The 16,603-nt window shown below is 47.0% G+C and overlaps 1 protein-coding gene across 1 annotated transcript in view; it reads left to right on the top strand.

Moving 5' to 3' along the window:
* The window catches only part of LOC138567884 (otoancorin-like), a 701,441-nt gene extending 686,869 nt beyond the window's left edge, over positions 1-14,572 (top strand). Inside the window, exon 23 of the mRNA XM_069646381.1 lies at positions 11,154-14,572. Within this exon, the coding sequence (XP_069502482.1) occupies positions 11,154-11,251 (98 nt within the window). The 3' untranslated portion in view covers positions 11,252-14,572. The remainder of the gene's footprint in view (positions 1-11,153) is intronic.
* The last annotated feature ends 2,031 nt before the right edge of the window (positions 14,573-16,603 follow it).

Genomic DNA, 16,603 nt, shown 5'->3' on the forward strand with positions numbered 1-16,603 from the left:
GGAAGTACAACCCTTTGCATGCTAGGGTAGGTACGCTACATGTACATCCCGCTCTTAGATCAGCCGTACTGTTCTGTTCTTACCTTTATCTCGCATATCCACAGAACGTACCTCGGCATTCCAGTCACCTCTTCGCAGGCGGCCGAATGCCAGCAACCTTGTCACCAACACCTGAAACTCATTAGAACTCCACCCAAGGTACAGTTTTCATTTCTTTCCTACTTCTAAGTTTCCCCTACTTTAAAACCCAGAACACTTAACTTTCTTAATTTGTATCTACAGTCAGAGGCATAGACACGGACACCGACACCCTCGACGTATTAGTGCCTTCTGTGGCTGACTCTCGACGCTCGCTAGACTCGACAGCCATCTTCTAGAAACATCCACGATCGCCAGCTACCAGGGTTTTTCCCCGACCAAGGGTTTCCCTGACACCTCGACTCCACGCCTGTTTCATTAGGCGGGGAGAGGGGGATTCAGGTATTTCCCTAATACCCACACTGCATTTGAAGACAAGGTAAGAGAGCCTACTGTTATTCTGATTGCCTGTACTTATCAAGACTACCTTTGCCTTGGATTGAAAAGCCACCTGCTTTATTGGTTTTGGAGCTTGAGGAGATAACACAATGACCAAGGCCACGCCCCCTGCCTCATTCCCATTATGCCCTCCGGCTACAACATCCGCCTGGAGGAGAAGGCGGGGCGAAGTTGGGGCAATGTTTTGACTACTCTACCGGTCCTGCTTCTCTTCTATCCCTTCCCCAGTCATTATTCCCTCTTATTGTTCGTTTGAATTCACTTATAAAATCTTCACTGCCCCCTTCTCTATTTCATTCATTATTGTCTATCGCCCCACTGTCCAGTTGGCTCCTTTTGTGAAGATTTTGACCACCTTTTGTCTCACCTTTGCCTAGTCCTACTCCTGTCGTATTACTAGGCGACTTCAATCTTCACCTATCTTATACTATTCCTTTTATCTCTATTCTTGAGTCCCACTTTCTTTTGCCTCTTGCAACTCCTTCATGTCATATATCTGGTTCTTTTCTTGATTTCATTTTTATCTCAACTTTCACAGCTTCTTCAGTGTCAGCTTTACCTACCCATCTTTCAGATCATTATTTACTTTCAGTGTCACTGCTCCCCCCAACTTCTCAAAATTGTTCTGCTCTCTCTTTCCCAACAACATTCTTTTGACGTGACTTACAAAATTTTAATCCCACACTTTTCAGTGCTACCTGTACTTCTGCCCTTCCTTCTTTGCCGCCCTCAATGCTGATGAGGCGGCTTCCACTATTTCCTCACCTCTTTCATTTTCTTTAGATCAACTCTACCTTCTATCTGCTTTTCACCCTACCTGGAAACCATCTCAACCTTGGCTGTCTTCTCACCTTCGTTCTATTTATCGTTTTCTTTGCTGACTCAAAAGGCGCTGACTTAAAACTAAATTAACACCTGCTAATTCTTCCTACTTTTCCCATCATGCTCTCTATGATAAAGGCCTACTCTCTTCTAAGCATGCTTATTCCTCTGATCTTCAACATACTCAATCCACCCACCATAGGAGTCTCTTCCAAACACTTGCACGACTTCTTTCTCCTCCCACCCCTGATTACTCTCTTAACTCTACATTGTCTGCCTCCAGTGGTAGAAGTGTACGAAAAGAAGTAGTGGAACCATGCCCTCTGCTGGCCTGCCTCCGCTCCCCACAAACCCCATCACCATGCCCCCTCCCATGCACAATCCAAACCCCCAAACAAACACATCTGCTATTTAAGGGACTATTCAGTGCAGTGCACTGACGTGCAAGCTTCAACTTCTTCCTACACTTTTATGTTAAAATGAAACCACTGCAGAACGGTTTCTTTTTAAAAATAAAAGTATAGGAACACTGAAGCTTAAAAAGAATAGGAGCACCGCTCCCGACCACTCCCGCCCACTTCGACCTCTGTCTGCCTCTGACTTTGCTCATTTCTTCTCTTCAAAGATTCTTTCTCTTTGTCGTGATACTGAAGCTTCTCTTCCATCAGGCACACCATCTTCCTCTACTTCTACTCCTCTAACCTTTATTTCTCACTTTGCTTTAGTCTCCAATGCTTATGTTCTTCTTCTACTATCTAAAGCTTATCCTACTGCTTCTCCCACTCATCCAATTCCTTCTGTACTTATTCCTAAGGTCTATCCTCTTCTTATACCTTATCTTGTTTCTTTCTTTAACATCTGTTTCACTACATCTATTTTTCCTGCATCTTTTAAACATGCATCTATTATTCACATCTTAAAGATATCCACAGCTAACCCATTGATTGCCTCCAATTTCCGTCCCATCGATCTTCTATCATATCCTTCTAAACTCTTAGAGCGTCTTGTCTACACTCAAATGTCTGTATTTGTTACTGACTCCTCTCTTTTTCCTCGATTCCAATCTGGCTTTCATCCCTGCCACTCTACTGAAACTGCCCTGGTTTCTGTTCTAAACTCTCTTCTTTTCTTATTCTCCTAGATCTCTTTTCCGCTTTCGAAACTCTGGACCACTCTTTACTCCTGGCATCACTTTCATCATTTGGTATTAAAGGTTCTGTTATGTCCTGGTTCAATTCCTACCTGTTCAACCAAACTTTTTCGGTTTATTGGGTGGGTAAGACTTCTACACCCTTTTCGCTTGATCACAGGGTGCCTGAAGGGTCAGTTCTAGGCCCCTTCCTTTTCTCCTTATACACATCACATCTTGCTGCTATTATTTCTTCCTTTGGTCAGATCACTTCTATGCAGATGACACTCAACAATTTCTTTCTTTCTCCTCCTTTTCCCCGGATATCCATCACACTCTCTGTGCCTGTCTTGTTGCTATTAAACCCTGGATGTCCTCTCATTTTCTCTATCAACGCAGGAAAGACTGAGGTTCTGTTCATCCCCGCAAACACTCTTCCTCCTTATCCTCCGCTTCCATTTATATCTTTTCCACCTTCCAAGCTTCTAATCTCAACCACAACTCATTATCTCGGTCTTCATTTTGACTCAAATCTTTCTTTCTCTCACCATATCTCCTTCACTTTGCATTCCTGTCATTTTCAGCTCCACAATATCCGCAAAGCTCGGCCATTTCTCACTTTTCAAGCATCCAAACTTTTAATCTCCTCTCTGATTTTCTCCCGACTTTTCTATTGTTCCTCTACTCTGTTTGGCGTTCCCAGATCTCGCATGGCCCCTTTAAATTCAGTCTTTAACTCATTGATCCATCTATTGTGTCTTCTTCCCTATCAGGACTCTACTTCTTCATCTCTCACAACACTTCGTTGGCTACCCTTTCACTCTCAACTTTAATGTAACTTTCTTTGTCTTGTTTTTAAATCTCTTTATGGCCTTGCTCCCATATATCTTACTGAACACATATGCTTCTATATTCCTTCTCGCCCTCTCCGGTCTTCTTCCCACTTTAGACTTCTGGTTCCTCGTCCTCCCTAAACTCAGTCTCGTTTTCGATCTTTTGAACTCCACTCCATTTGAATGCTCTCCCACTTTCCCTTCTCTCTATCACTGTCTATTCTCTCTTCTGTGGTTCTCTAAATACACACCTACTTCAACATCCTTGAGTGATTGGAAATCTGGATTCAATTGTTTATTCAATGTTATTGTACTGTGTTCTAATGTTTAATGTACAGTGCTTTGGCTTAAGGCACTCTCTAAAAGACAAATAAATTACAAAATACATATACAAATACAAATGCAGCATGCCTGCCTATTTTATACCCTAAAATGCGGCCAATACTCCCAACAAAGAGAAATTGTGAGTATTGGCCTATTATGCATATGGAGTTATGCATTCGTCTGAGCCTTTAGCCCACCAGCATTGCTCAGGTGATGTGTCCAGGCCAGTGGCATGAGCATCACTGTCCAAAAAGTGGACCACTCCAACATTGCCGCCTGATGCAAAGACATCGTCTATGATGAAAATGCTTATGTTTATTTACGGTAATTTCTAGCTACAAAGACTATTTGGATCACAATCAAAATGCCTTTAAAAATACATATATTTTATATATTATATATTAATTATGTGAGTTGGAAAGTACATAGGTGAACAGTGGTTTAATGCTGTTTGCACTAAGCACTTTAGAATATCAGAGGAAACTATGCGCTGTTTTTTAAGCATGTTTTTAAACATGTTTTTAACTATGTTTTTGAAGTATGTCATTTAAGTATACTTAATATTGCAGAGTACCAGTCACACTTAACATTGCATTACTCAGTTACGTAGTCCGATATATTGGTCGAACTGAGAGAGATACATTATGCAAACTATGTTTGTGATATCACATACTTGCACTGTGCACTTTAAAAATCAAAAATCAAAACATTAAGCGTGAATTAAGGATCAACTGGCCCATCAGTGCTTTGCACTTCAAAAACAGCTTCATAAGTAGAATTACGGATGATAAGGAAATTCCTGTGTTTACATTCCCACTTTGGGTTGCTCTGTAATGCACTGCACAATAAAGATTACCCCTGCTAGGTGCGCAGGGAGTATTAATTCTATTAAAGACTAAGGAGGCGAGCATTATGCTTCATCTTCATTTATTCTACTCTTCAGCAGTTCAACAAAACACATATAACAACTGTGAAAAGGGTTAGAAAAAACTTTTCTCTTTTTTAAAACTACAACCCCCATGAGTCTCTGTAGTCCATGCTCCTTCTACCAGTCACAACCCACTTTCTGTGCTTGGACTCCTCCTCTGCTTTTACTTGCTCTGACAGTCTCTCATAGTATTTAACTTGTCCTTGCCAACGTAGCGAAGGTCCTGCTGAACTTTTAAACTCAACTGCCGGTGCACTCCCGGACTCCTGTCGCTCTCGGCTACGATACTGCTTTCAGTTATTCTTCTGGTCTTCTCCTATGCGAAAAAATAACAATAGGAGATATTAGGGTGGTGTGTACGAACGTACTTGTTCATATAATGCAATGACATTTTATACCAGTACAGAAACTTGGGTGGGAATTTAATGCTTGCCTCCTTAGTCTTTAATAGAATTAATACTCCCTGCGCAGCTAGCAGGGGTAATCTTTATTCTATGACAAGACTGGAGGCGAGTATTATGCTTGTTCAAAGCTTCCCCATCACTGTATTAGCTAAACTCTCAGCTAGCTTAAAATAAAATTCTTTAAACGTTTGCTCGCTTGACCAATCTGCGGCTAGCATTATCTCGCTCAAAGGCACTCCCGCTCTTGCGGCTGACGAGGCCATTGCTCCTCTCACTGAATGAGCTCCATACATGTCCACATTCACACCTGCTGCCTGCATGATCTCCTTAACCCATCTTTCGATGGTGGCTGACGTAACTGCGTGAAAGGGCTTTCTGCGCGCTATTAATAACTGAGTGGTATTCGCTGCTCTGTTCTCAGCGGTTCTATTCTCATACTCCTTAATGCATCGTGCTACGCACCATTTTGAGTTGTTCGGGAAATAAGGATAGTGCACTGTAGATGTTCCCGTCTTGGTCCTTCTGACTATAGAGAACGTAACACCGTCCGGCCCGAAGGACCATCTATTAATCTCTAGTGCTCTTATGTCCGATACTCTTTTGCAAGAAACCAAACATAGTAACATAGCTAGCTTGCCTGATAACTGCTTGAGCGATAGGAACCTATCCGCCGGCCAACTTGATAGTAAATGTAATACTGTAGCTACCTCCCAGGTTGTCTTATACCTGGGCTCTGGAGGTACTTTAAATCTTGCACCTCTGATGAGCCTCACCACCGCGGGATGTTCTCCTGCTGGGACGTTATCTATTGGCATGTGACCGGCTGAGATTGCCGATCTGTACACTCCTATCGTACGAAAAGCTTTCCCGTTCTGCAATAGGTTCGCTAGGAAGTTCAGAATTTCCACTACAGGTGCAGAAACAGGATGAACACTTCTGTTCTTACACCAGCTTGTCCATTTCGCCCAAGCTGCGTCATAGCTCCTCCTAGTGGATGGAGCCCAGGATTCCGCGATGAGCTGTGCAGCCTGTTCCGAAATTCCCGGCAGCGCCCAACGCTTCCTGATATCCTGCACGCAACTAGCGGGAGTGTCCCTCTTACTCTCAGAGGATGACACGACCCAGCTGGGTCCGTGAGGAGTCCCTCTCCTTCGGGGAGAATTCTGAGGATGTCCGTCACTAGCTCCATTAAGGTGGGAAACCACACTTGAGACTTCCATAACGGCGCTATCAATACCAGCTCCGCACTCTCCCTCCGACATTTCGCTAGCACTCTGCTCAACATCACGAAGGGAGGAAAAGCGTAGTGCGGGCCTCCTGCCACTCTTGAAGGAACGCGTCGGTTCCTAGAGCTCCCGGATCTAACCTCCAACTGTAATAGCGGCTCTTCTGAGCATTGAGCCGGGAGGCGAAAAGGTCTATCTGCAACGGTCCCCATCTTGTGTTCAGCCTCTGAAACACCGCTGGATCCAGTTTCCAATCGCTGGAGTCCGTCAGGTAGCGAGAGTTCCAATCCGCTACTGCGTTCAGTGACCCAGGCAGGTACTCTGCCGTCACTGATGTCCCTGATTGTAGGCAGAAATGCCACAAGTCTTTTGCTAGCTCCGCTAACATCTTGGACCTCGTCCCGCCTAAGTGGTTGATGTATCGCACTGCTGATATGTTGTCCATCTTCAGCAGGACACAAGATCTTACTCTTTCTTTTGTAAAAACTTTGATCGCGAACGATCCTGCCAGAAGCTCCAGACAGTTTATGTGCAGCCGAAGCTCCTCTTCGCTCCACTTGCCTCCGGTCTGTAGATGCCCACATCTGGCTCCCCAGCCCTTCCGGCTGGCGTCTGATTCTATAATCAGATCTGGCTTGTCCCCGAATATGGCGCGCCCATTCCAAGCATCCATATTCTTTAACCAACACTCTAGTTCTGTAATGGAATCTTGATCTAGAGGTACTTGCTGATGGTATTTCAGCCCTTGCTGCAGGTGCTTTATTTTTAATCTCTGCAGCGCTCGGTAGTGCAAGGGGCCCGGAAATATGGCCTGGATAGAGGCTGCTAGAAGCCCTACTATCCTCGCTAATGTTCTGAGAGATACTTGTTGTTTCTCTAAACATACTCTGATCTCTCTCTTGATGTCTTCCATCTTCCGAGGTGGAAGTTCCAGTGTCGCCTTCCTGGTGTCCAGTACAAACCCCAGGAAGTCCAGCCTCTGCGCTGGTGTGGTATCCGACTTCTCTGTATTCACAAGGAAACCTAGAGAGGTCAGAAGGTCTTGAACCCATCTCGTTTGGTACACTAGTGCCTCTCGATCCTCCGCCATAAGTAAGAGGTCGTCCAGATAAATAATCAGCCTGACGCCCTTCTCCCTGATTGCTGCTGCTACTGGCTTCATCAGCTTCGTGAATGCCCAGGGTGCGGAAGCAAGCCCGAATGGCATTGTTTTGAATTGCCAAAATTGACTCCGCCAGCGAAAAGCTAGGAACGGTCTGAACTCCTCAAGAACAGGAACCGTAAGGTAGGCGTCTTTCAGATCTAGCCGTGTCAGCCAGTCTCCTTCTCTTAAGGAGTCTCTGAGTTGATGGACGCCCTCCATCTTGAAGTGTCGATATATAATCCAGCTGTTTAGTTCCTTGAGGTTTACCACCGGTCGAACTTTCTCTTTCCTGTGCACCAGGAACATATTGCTCACAAACTTTGGGGCTGTCTCGCATTTTTCTATCGCCTGCTTGATGACTAGCTGCGCTATTTCGTTGTCCAGACACCCTTGTTCTGCTTGTGCTAATTTCTGCCTTTGCGGCTTGCGCTGCTGTACCGGAGCCTCTATAAAATCTATCTGTAGGCCCTTGACGGTTTGCAACACCCAGGAATCTCTTGAAAGCTCGCGCCAATTCTCTAAAAATATGCGCGTCCTCCCCCCTACTGGCGCATAGTGAATCGCTCTCACCTGGTGTGAATCCTTGACCTCGTCCTGAACCTCTGGACCGGGGGCCTCTCTGGAACCTCCCTCTGGATGGGAAGAAGGAGTCTTGACTTTTGTTCTCCCAGTATTGCGCTCTGGGGTTCTGGGGTCTTCTCCCTCCTTGACTGCGACCAGCTGCACGACCCCTGGAGCGGCTGGACCCTCCAAAAACCCTACTAGAGAATATTTTTCGGATTGATGCTTCAGCCTTTTCTAGGGAAGAGAAAGTTCCGACAAACCGGCCCATCTCCTTTCCAAAGGTCTCTCCGAACAGTAGGCCTTGGGCTCCTTCTCCCGCTTCATACGATGATAAATCGCTAAGCTTCGAATCTATTTTGAGTAATAGGCCTTTACGTCTTTCCGATGCGATGGCACAGTTTGCGTTTCCGAGAAGACAGACAGCTCTCTGAGCCCACCCTGCGAGGGCTTCTGGGTCAACTTCTTCCCCTGTGTCCTTTTCCCTTTCAGCGAGGTCCATAATCTTGGCGAGAGGTCCTGCCAAATCTAATACCTTTTCCTGACAGCTCTTCCAGGATCTATCGATGCCCTTGCCGGGGTCCTTGCTCGTTTTTGACACAAAAGTCAGCATTTTCGGGTCAAGTTTGGGGGCTTCCGCTACCTTCCCTGGCAGTTGTGGGCGCGGGCACTCCGCTCGTAGACGCTGCCTCACCTCTTTGTCTAGTGGTTTGCGTAGCCTTGCCGCCATATACTGAGTTACTCGGGGGGATGGTTGCCACTCGGTGGACCTTGGATTGTGGATGGTGTCTGGGTCGAACATATCATCCTGTGCTTCTAGGAGGTGCTTTTCCTTCTTTGCTCTCTTACCCCCACTGGGCTTAGCCCAGTCCTCCTCATCGGCCTCCTCTTCCCCGAATGAGGCCTGATCCTCAGTTAGCTCCTCTTCCGAGCCAGGGTCCTCTCCGATGTTGTCATCCCCTGGAGCGGGGGTCGTGAGGTTCGGCACTGCCTGCCTTTGTAGATAAGCTTCTTAAAGCTTCGCGAAAGCGTCAGGCACCTTGGAGGCCATATCTGTCGCCTCTTCCAATGAGCCCCGGGGGTCGTCAGAGGATTTCCTCTTGAGGGCCAGCTTACTCCCCTTATGTCCCTCCTTCAAGGGTTCTGTGGGCGTGCGCTTATCGACTTTGGTGCTGGTATTCGGCTGTGAAAGCATAGCTTCCAATGTCTCCAGCCTCTCCTGCAGGGGTCTCACCCCCTCTTCCACTGCATCAGTAAGAGAGCTACCCAGCACTTGCTTAAAGCTGGCAGCGAGGTCATGGGACTGCTCCTCCTCACTCCATTCAAATTCAGACATCCTCTCTGTGCTGTGTGCCTAAAATACCTTGATCAGGTGTCTCAAGCACGCCCACTGCTCTCTTATGATGTTATTTTTAATTATTATTATTTTCATCTTTTTATTTTTTTATTTTTTATATATCCAGTGGCTGCACCTTCGTCTGTACTTTGCCTTCCGGCTCCTGTGAGGGACCTCGCACTCACTGCGTCAATCTACTGCTCCTCGGCAGTGTTAGGGTCTACAGACCTGTGTCCTCCTTGAGTTCGAGGGGCTGCTGAACTGCAGGGACAGTGTTTTAGCTAAGCACGAATCACGCGACTATATGATCGCTGTAATCTTCTTAACGTTCGTTTTAAGATCACAATGTTCTCGACTCCTACGACCGCTTGTCAGCCGTGTATAGAGGAGTCGCCGGCACTTTCTGTGACGGTAATACGTGACTCTTCGCGTTTAACTCCACCCACCCACAGGTGGGGGCTATGCTGTGGGAGCGCAAAGCTCTGCGCTTTGCGCGCTAGCTCCGCCCACCTGCAGGTGGGGGCTACGAGCTTGATGCTGTGGGCTCGGCACGCTGCGGACCTCACGGGCGCCGGCTCCTCCTCCCCAAGGGAGGGGGCTGCTGGCCGTGAGCACAGCTGCGGCTAGAGCTCTGCTGCTCGCGAGGCTGACTGAAACCCCAAAGGTGTCGGGCATACGACACCGGGCCGTCGGCCTCGCGGCCGAAATTATGTCTAATACTCGACTCTTTCCAAGAAAAAGAGAAAATGCTCACGTCCAATCCCACAGTGGAGAAAGGGGGGGAGTGTAGCCTCAAGTGAGGCACTCCAAAGCCGCGCATATATAACCCTGGTGCGGCACCTTGGCAGGTCTTGAGGATTCCACCCCTCAAGTCCTGCGAAAAATGGAAAAATAAGGAAAGGTGCGCACTCCAATTCTCTGCATGACCTTCCAGGCCACTGGTGTACTCCTCCGACCGGTTTCTGTGCCAATACACGTCATCAGGGAGGCTGGGTGGACTTGCAGCTCACCGCAGGTGCAGGTGATAAAAATCTGCTGCAAGGGCTACTGGTAGATGTAGTCATCTGGTCAGCAGAGAAAACGCTCACGCCCAATCCCACTTGAGGCTACACTCCCCCCCTTTCTCCACTGTGGGATTGGGCGTGAGCGTTTTCTCTGCTGACCAGATGACTACATCTTACCAGTAGCCCTTGCAGCAGATTTTTATCACCTGCGGTGAGCTGCAAGTCCACCCAGCCTCCCTGATGACGTGTATTGGCACAGAAACCGGTCGGAGGAGTACACCAGTGGCCTGGATGGTCATGCAGAGAATTGGAGTGCGCACCTTTCCTTATTTTTCCATATATATATATATAATAGTTGCCTAGAAATATGTCACACGGGAATGGTTACTTCCTGAAAAATCCTTTTACTCACAACTGCCCAAAATAGCCAGTAAAATATGCTTACCTCCTATTTGTACATGGATGCTTGTAAATAGCCATCTAAATACTGTCTTGCTGTTTTCACAAAACTATATAGCTTGTGCAAAGAATAAAGTATGATTTTGTTTTATTCGGAAAAACCTTATATAACACAGCCCTGCCCTGGAGGTAGGGGGAGGCTGTACAATTATAAATCATTTTATAGTACTAACCAAATTGTAATTTAAACAAAACAGGCATTTATACATGAATTCAAAATAAAAACAGAACAAGACAGATGGGGTGGAATAAGCTCTTGCAGGCCTGTTTTGTCTTTGCATTGTGTTATTTGTCGACTCTAGGATGGGGAAGCAAAGCTAGCAGCATAGTAAAGCAATGTCAGATATCAGAACTGGACCCCCGCTTCACAACTGATATGGGAAAAGTTAATGCTTCCAGCCCAGTTGACGTAATAATCAACAGAACATTCTTCTTTGTCTTTACAGGCGCCGCGCACCAAAGAGGCCAGTCTGTTTGGCTCTATGTGCTGGTTATCATCACCTCGCTGAAGTATGAGAAGGAATTGGAAGGGCCATGGCCCTAAGAATCAGCAGCATCTTCAGCAGAATGTGTGATTCTCCTCGCTCAAGCCATGCCAAGGACCAAGAGGAAAAACTATGAGAAGGACTATTGAGATTTACCCAGTGGCACAAGTTTAGCTCTTTGTCTTCCTTAATATGCCATTTTGCCCTCCCATGGGCCACTTCGTTTATGTGTTTTGTACTCAGAATGGGGAGATCCCCACCGAATGCAGGGGACAACTCACAGAATTTCAGCAGGAGTAAGTGCAATGGGGACATCATAAGAAATAAAGGTAAAACCATTTTTGTGTGTTGATGTATCCTTTCATGGAAAGAGAGGGCCTGGTGTAGAAGGGTTTCATTCCATTATCTGTGAGGAGAAGAAGACCAAGGCAACGCCATATTTATACTGCCCAGCGGTGTCAACTGCTTCGTAGTTTGTGAACATCCATCTACTCACACAACCGGACAAAGCTGGGAAACAAACCATTTCACCAAAATGGTATCCAGCTTCCACGAGAACCTCCTACACGTCCTAGAGGAAAACATCAAGAACACGTCCAAGATCATCCGAATGGACTACCTGAATCTGGGGTTAAAATATCTTGACTCTCATGCCATGTCACTCGCCATAGCCCTGCAAACCCTAGGCTTCAAGCACCGCATCAATGCACCCACCCATGCCAAAGGCTACACATTGGACTGGATAGCCGACCTAAACTGTCCGCCATCCATCATATCCAACTCCCCATGCCCCTGGTCAGACCACCTATCATCTGCTTCTCCATCCCCAACCCCAAATGTCACAGGCCCCTGACCGGACCACTGCCCCATGCCCCTGGTCAGGCCACCATATCATCCACTTCTCCATCCCCTACCCCAAAGGTCACAGGTCCCTGACCACACAACTGCCGCTTGCCCTAGTACGCAGCTCCCACAAGCTGACAAAGGAACGCTTACTGCCCTTCCTGTATGTCCCACTCTCAAGCCTTGCTTCTCTTAGGATCCTAACGTCCTCCCAGACCTCTGCACCTCCATCCTTGCCAATGCGGTGGACGGCATTACCTCCCTGATGGCTCAAAGACCGAAACCCATCGGACACTCCAACTCATGGTTCACCACTGAGTTACTAGAACTCCGGTACACAAAAAGGCATGCCCAATCCTCTTGGCAAAAAATAAATCTCATACTCCACTAGACTAGAGTTCACTAAGGTAGCCAAGGTGTATAAACAGGCCATCATTCTAGCCAAAGCCACCCCCTTAAATCAGAAAATTGCCAATGCTAAATCAGACTCAAGGGAAATCTTTACCATCTTCAAGGAACTATAGACCCCGACCACCACCCCACAAACCGTCCCCAAGGATGAAGTCTGGTGCACAAATGTCCACACTGCCATGCTCAACAAAATCGACTTATTACACACATAAAATACACAGCAATCAGAACAACCTGCTCACTCCGAACCACACCGCTCCAGCCATTACTAGGGTCTCATCTACCCCAGAACCCCCAAGTGTCTCTTTCAAGGAGGTCACTGAATTAGAAGTTCTCGGCATCATGAAAAACCTCAAACCATTGAAATGCAGAGGCGATACCTGTCCTGCTGCCATAATCAAGGACTGCTCTGAAAACCTCACACCGGTCATCATTGCATTCATTAATGCCTCCTTCGACTCGGGATTGGTTAGCCTCAAGGAAGCCTGGGTACTCCCCCTACTAAAAAAACATTGCTAGACCGCATAGCCCCCAACAGTTACAGGCATATCACGACTGTCGCCTACCTACTGAAAATCCTGGACAGAGCTGCCTACCTGCAGGTCCAACACTTCCTAGAAACCAACCACATATTAGGTCTACGCCAATCTGGCTTCCGCCACAGCACTGAATCAGTGCTGTTGGAGCTAAAAAACAGATGGATGAGATCCGGGACCAGGGTAAGCCAGCCCTGCTCCTCCTTCTGGACCTATCAGCTGCATTTGACCTGGTGGATCATAAAATCCTTTGCCACCATCTCACTACCTCTGCCTTCTTCCCACTTGAAGCAACCTCCTGGATCGCATCATTCCTGGAGGGGACAGTTATGAGCGTGTTTGCAGGGAATGTGAGGGCAGCCCTAACCCCATTCCATGCAGGATCCTGCAATGCTCTTGCATCTCCCCAACACTCTACAACATTTTCACCAGACCGCTGTTTGACATCCTAGATTCCATCGGCATAGCCTACACTAACAATGCTGATGACAGCCAAGTCCTCCTCCCCCTGACAGGTCTCTATGAAGTAGACTCTAAGGCACTAAGTATGGCGTACTCCACCATTCAGGCATGGATGGCAATGAACCGCCTCTGTCTAACCGGGGACAAGACAGAAATCCTGCTGGTAGGGCCCCCAGGTGTACTAAATAAAACTCAATACCCAATGTGCAGCTTTCAAGATCAATAACATACAGATCCCCGTCTCGCCCTCTGTCAAGACCCTAGGGGTGTAGCTAGACACCACCCTCTCAATGTTACGCCAAGTCAACTCCATAGCGGCTGTGGCTGCCTATGCTACTAAACTCCTGAACACAGCCAAACGCTTCCTGTCTACGGATGGTTGCCTCACCATTGTCACAGCTATTATAGGCTCAAGGCTCGATTACTGCAATGTCCTCTTCACCGGCACATCAGCCAAAAACCTCCAAAAACTACAAGTCATTCAAAACAATGCACTCAGAGCAGCCTTAAGCATCCCAAAAAGGGAACACATCCCTGCAGCAAGGAGGGAAGTCCACTGGCTGCCTATTCAAAACGCTGGTCATCACACATAAACCCCACCCTCTTTCCCAGAAGATTGTGAGAGCCTGCTCCGCCAGACCCACCAGATCACTTTATGCCCACCAACTCCTGCTACCAAAAGTCAAACGTGCCATAGCAGGGGGCACAGGCTTCTCCTTCACTGCAGCAAAGCAGTGGAACTCTCTGCCCCCCACCCTGAGAACTGAACCTTCCGATGGGGCATTTTGTAAGGCCCTCAAGACATGCCTCTTTGTATAACCTAAGTATGATGTTCCCTATGCTAGTACCACGAATTATACACGCTGCAACCTGTACTCTGATTTATGTGACGTTATCATGACTTAGTTGTGGACACAAGAAACTGGATTCTGTAACAGCACCGCGATGCCCGAGGGCTGTTGTGCAATGTATAAATGAATAAAATAAAAAAATTAAAAAAACAAAATAATTGCCGTCATGGAAGTGACTCCTCGAAATCACAGCAAATTCTTCACATGACTTCACATGACCTTTTGACGGGTTTGTTGGGTCATTTTGTATGTTTTCAACAATCGCCATCGAAATATCAAGACCACAGCATAGTGGTAAATTGTGATTGATAAAATGTGCAAAAAACATAGACAATAAACGAAATAAAAGCAAAATGCATAACTACTTCTAAGAAATCAGTAGTCAGGTTGGCTGAATGAAATTGATTGCAAAACAGTGCACAGGGTCTGGAAGGAGCAGTATGGTGGTGGTTGCTGCCACATGAGCTACCCCTACATTATGCCTTGTTGGTAAAGATTTCCAGCCATAAGACACCTATCTAGAGTTAAAGTTCAATCTGCATGTAAGGCCAGATGAGAATCCCTCCAGGAAGCCCACTGAAACCTACTTCTCCCGTGTCCAGATCAGCCTTTAGACATACAGCACTGAATGTAAGTTCAGAAATGCCATTCTACTAGATTCGGGTCCAAGCCAGGTCCCTAAAGATGAAAGAATCAGTCTCTCCACACTAATCCGAATATTGTCCGATAAGATGCTGTGGTGGGTTTACAGCAAAACCAGAAGTTGTTCTGAATAAATCAGAAACATGGGCACAGCTCTGGGCAACCCTCCAGACCATCGTCTATCAGCCTGCCAAGCCATTACAGAAGGGGAAATACCATATGCAAAAACACAGGCCTGGTCCCACCCCAAAAGGGGCGGTCCAGCCTGAACTGCTAGGTCACATCCCTTCTGCACGAGACCACAAGCATGCCCAGACCTGTGAGACCTTAGTACCCTCTGCTATATCTTCAGCTACATAGGTGTTTCACGAAAAGAATCCCTACAGGTGTCATAGTGGCTCTTCCACACACCTTGCAGCCACAGTGCAATCATATCCCAATAATGTGGATCACACAGGCGCATGTGTAGGTGTAGAAGGGATCACCAGCCATGTAACCTTTTCTCAGCTCATCGACTACGTCACCGCCGGGCTCAGTTCCACACCTGTCATGGCTCCTGAGTTACATATCCTTGGTTTACATTCTCTGCCCTACACCTGGAGGAATCATAGAGACAATGCATAATCCGCCGAGGTCTGTTCCTTCTATCTGCCTGAGGGATGGGGTTCTCGCCTCGCAGGTTCTCGCATGCTGTCTGACTCCATTTTAAACCTGAATTCGCAGGTACAGTTTGCAGTTGCCGGTTGCTTCAGCTCAGCTAAAAATTCAACAGCTGTTGAACTATTGCCTGTTAGATTAGTTGTGCTAATTGCTCTCCTTCCTCTACAATGGGGTGGATTTACTTCATCGCTACCCTTTCGTGTACTGCTTTCATGCTTATCTAGTCGTGACCCAAGCAACATGGACATCTGCTTAGGCCCATCCCATGTGAATCTGCCACAGCTTTCCAAACCCATGGTCATTGCTGAACTTAAATTATATTTGTTGTTCTGTTATGTAATGTCCAGGTCATTTTGTCTTGATAGTTTCTAGCAATCCTGACCGAGGCCCATACCTTGCCAGAGCTGAGGCTGTGCCATCCGCAGTTAATAGCCACTCCAAGTACACCTCTGGGTGGCAGAAGAAAGGAACCCTCATGGGCAAAAGCCAAATAGTGTAAACCATATTAACCACTCCTGCCGAAAGGGAGGACACTCATATTGCAGTGAACAGCCATCCAACCTCCCCGCATATCTGATGTTTGCCAAGCTGCCTGACGCCATGGAGGGTTGCCTGCCCTTATGCATTATAACATCGGGCATGCTGGTGGATCCTGAATCTTTTCGATTCATTATCTGTGCCTGCTCTCCAAACAACCTGAGAGTTGTGTGTCTCATGTGAGCAGCCCCTTCTCGTTCGTCTATGATGGGAAGTGTCTCTTGAGCAATGCCTGCTCAAAAACCCATGGGTGCATGTCAAGGACATACACAAACTGTTGAGGGTCTGGTCGCCGACAGAAAGCATTCATGTAGAGAAGGGGGCTTAAAATGTACTAGGGACTTGTACGACGGGCAGGGAGGGGGCCGGCGCCACTTCAAATACCTTTAACTCTTGTCTTTCAGGGCTCAACAGCAACAGGACAGGATTTTCAAAGTCAAATTGGAAATCTAGGTGCATTTGGTTGCGA

The sequence above is a fragment of the Ambystoma mexicanum genome, chromosome 2p (assembly GCF_040938575.1).
Source record: "Ambystoma mexicanum isolate Mex_15411 chromosome 2p, UKY_AmexF1_1, whole genome shotgun sequence".
NCBI classification, from domain to species: Eukaryota; Metazoa; Chordata; class Amphibia; order Caudata; family Ambystomatidae; genus Ambystoma; species Ambystoma mexicanum.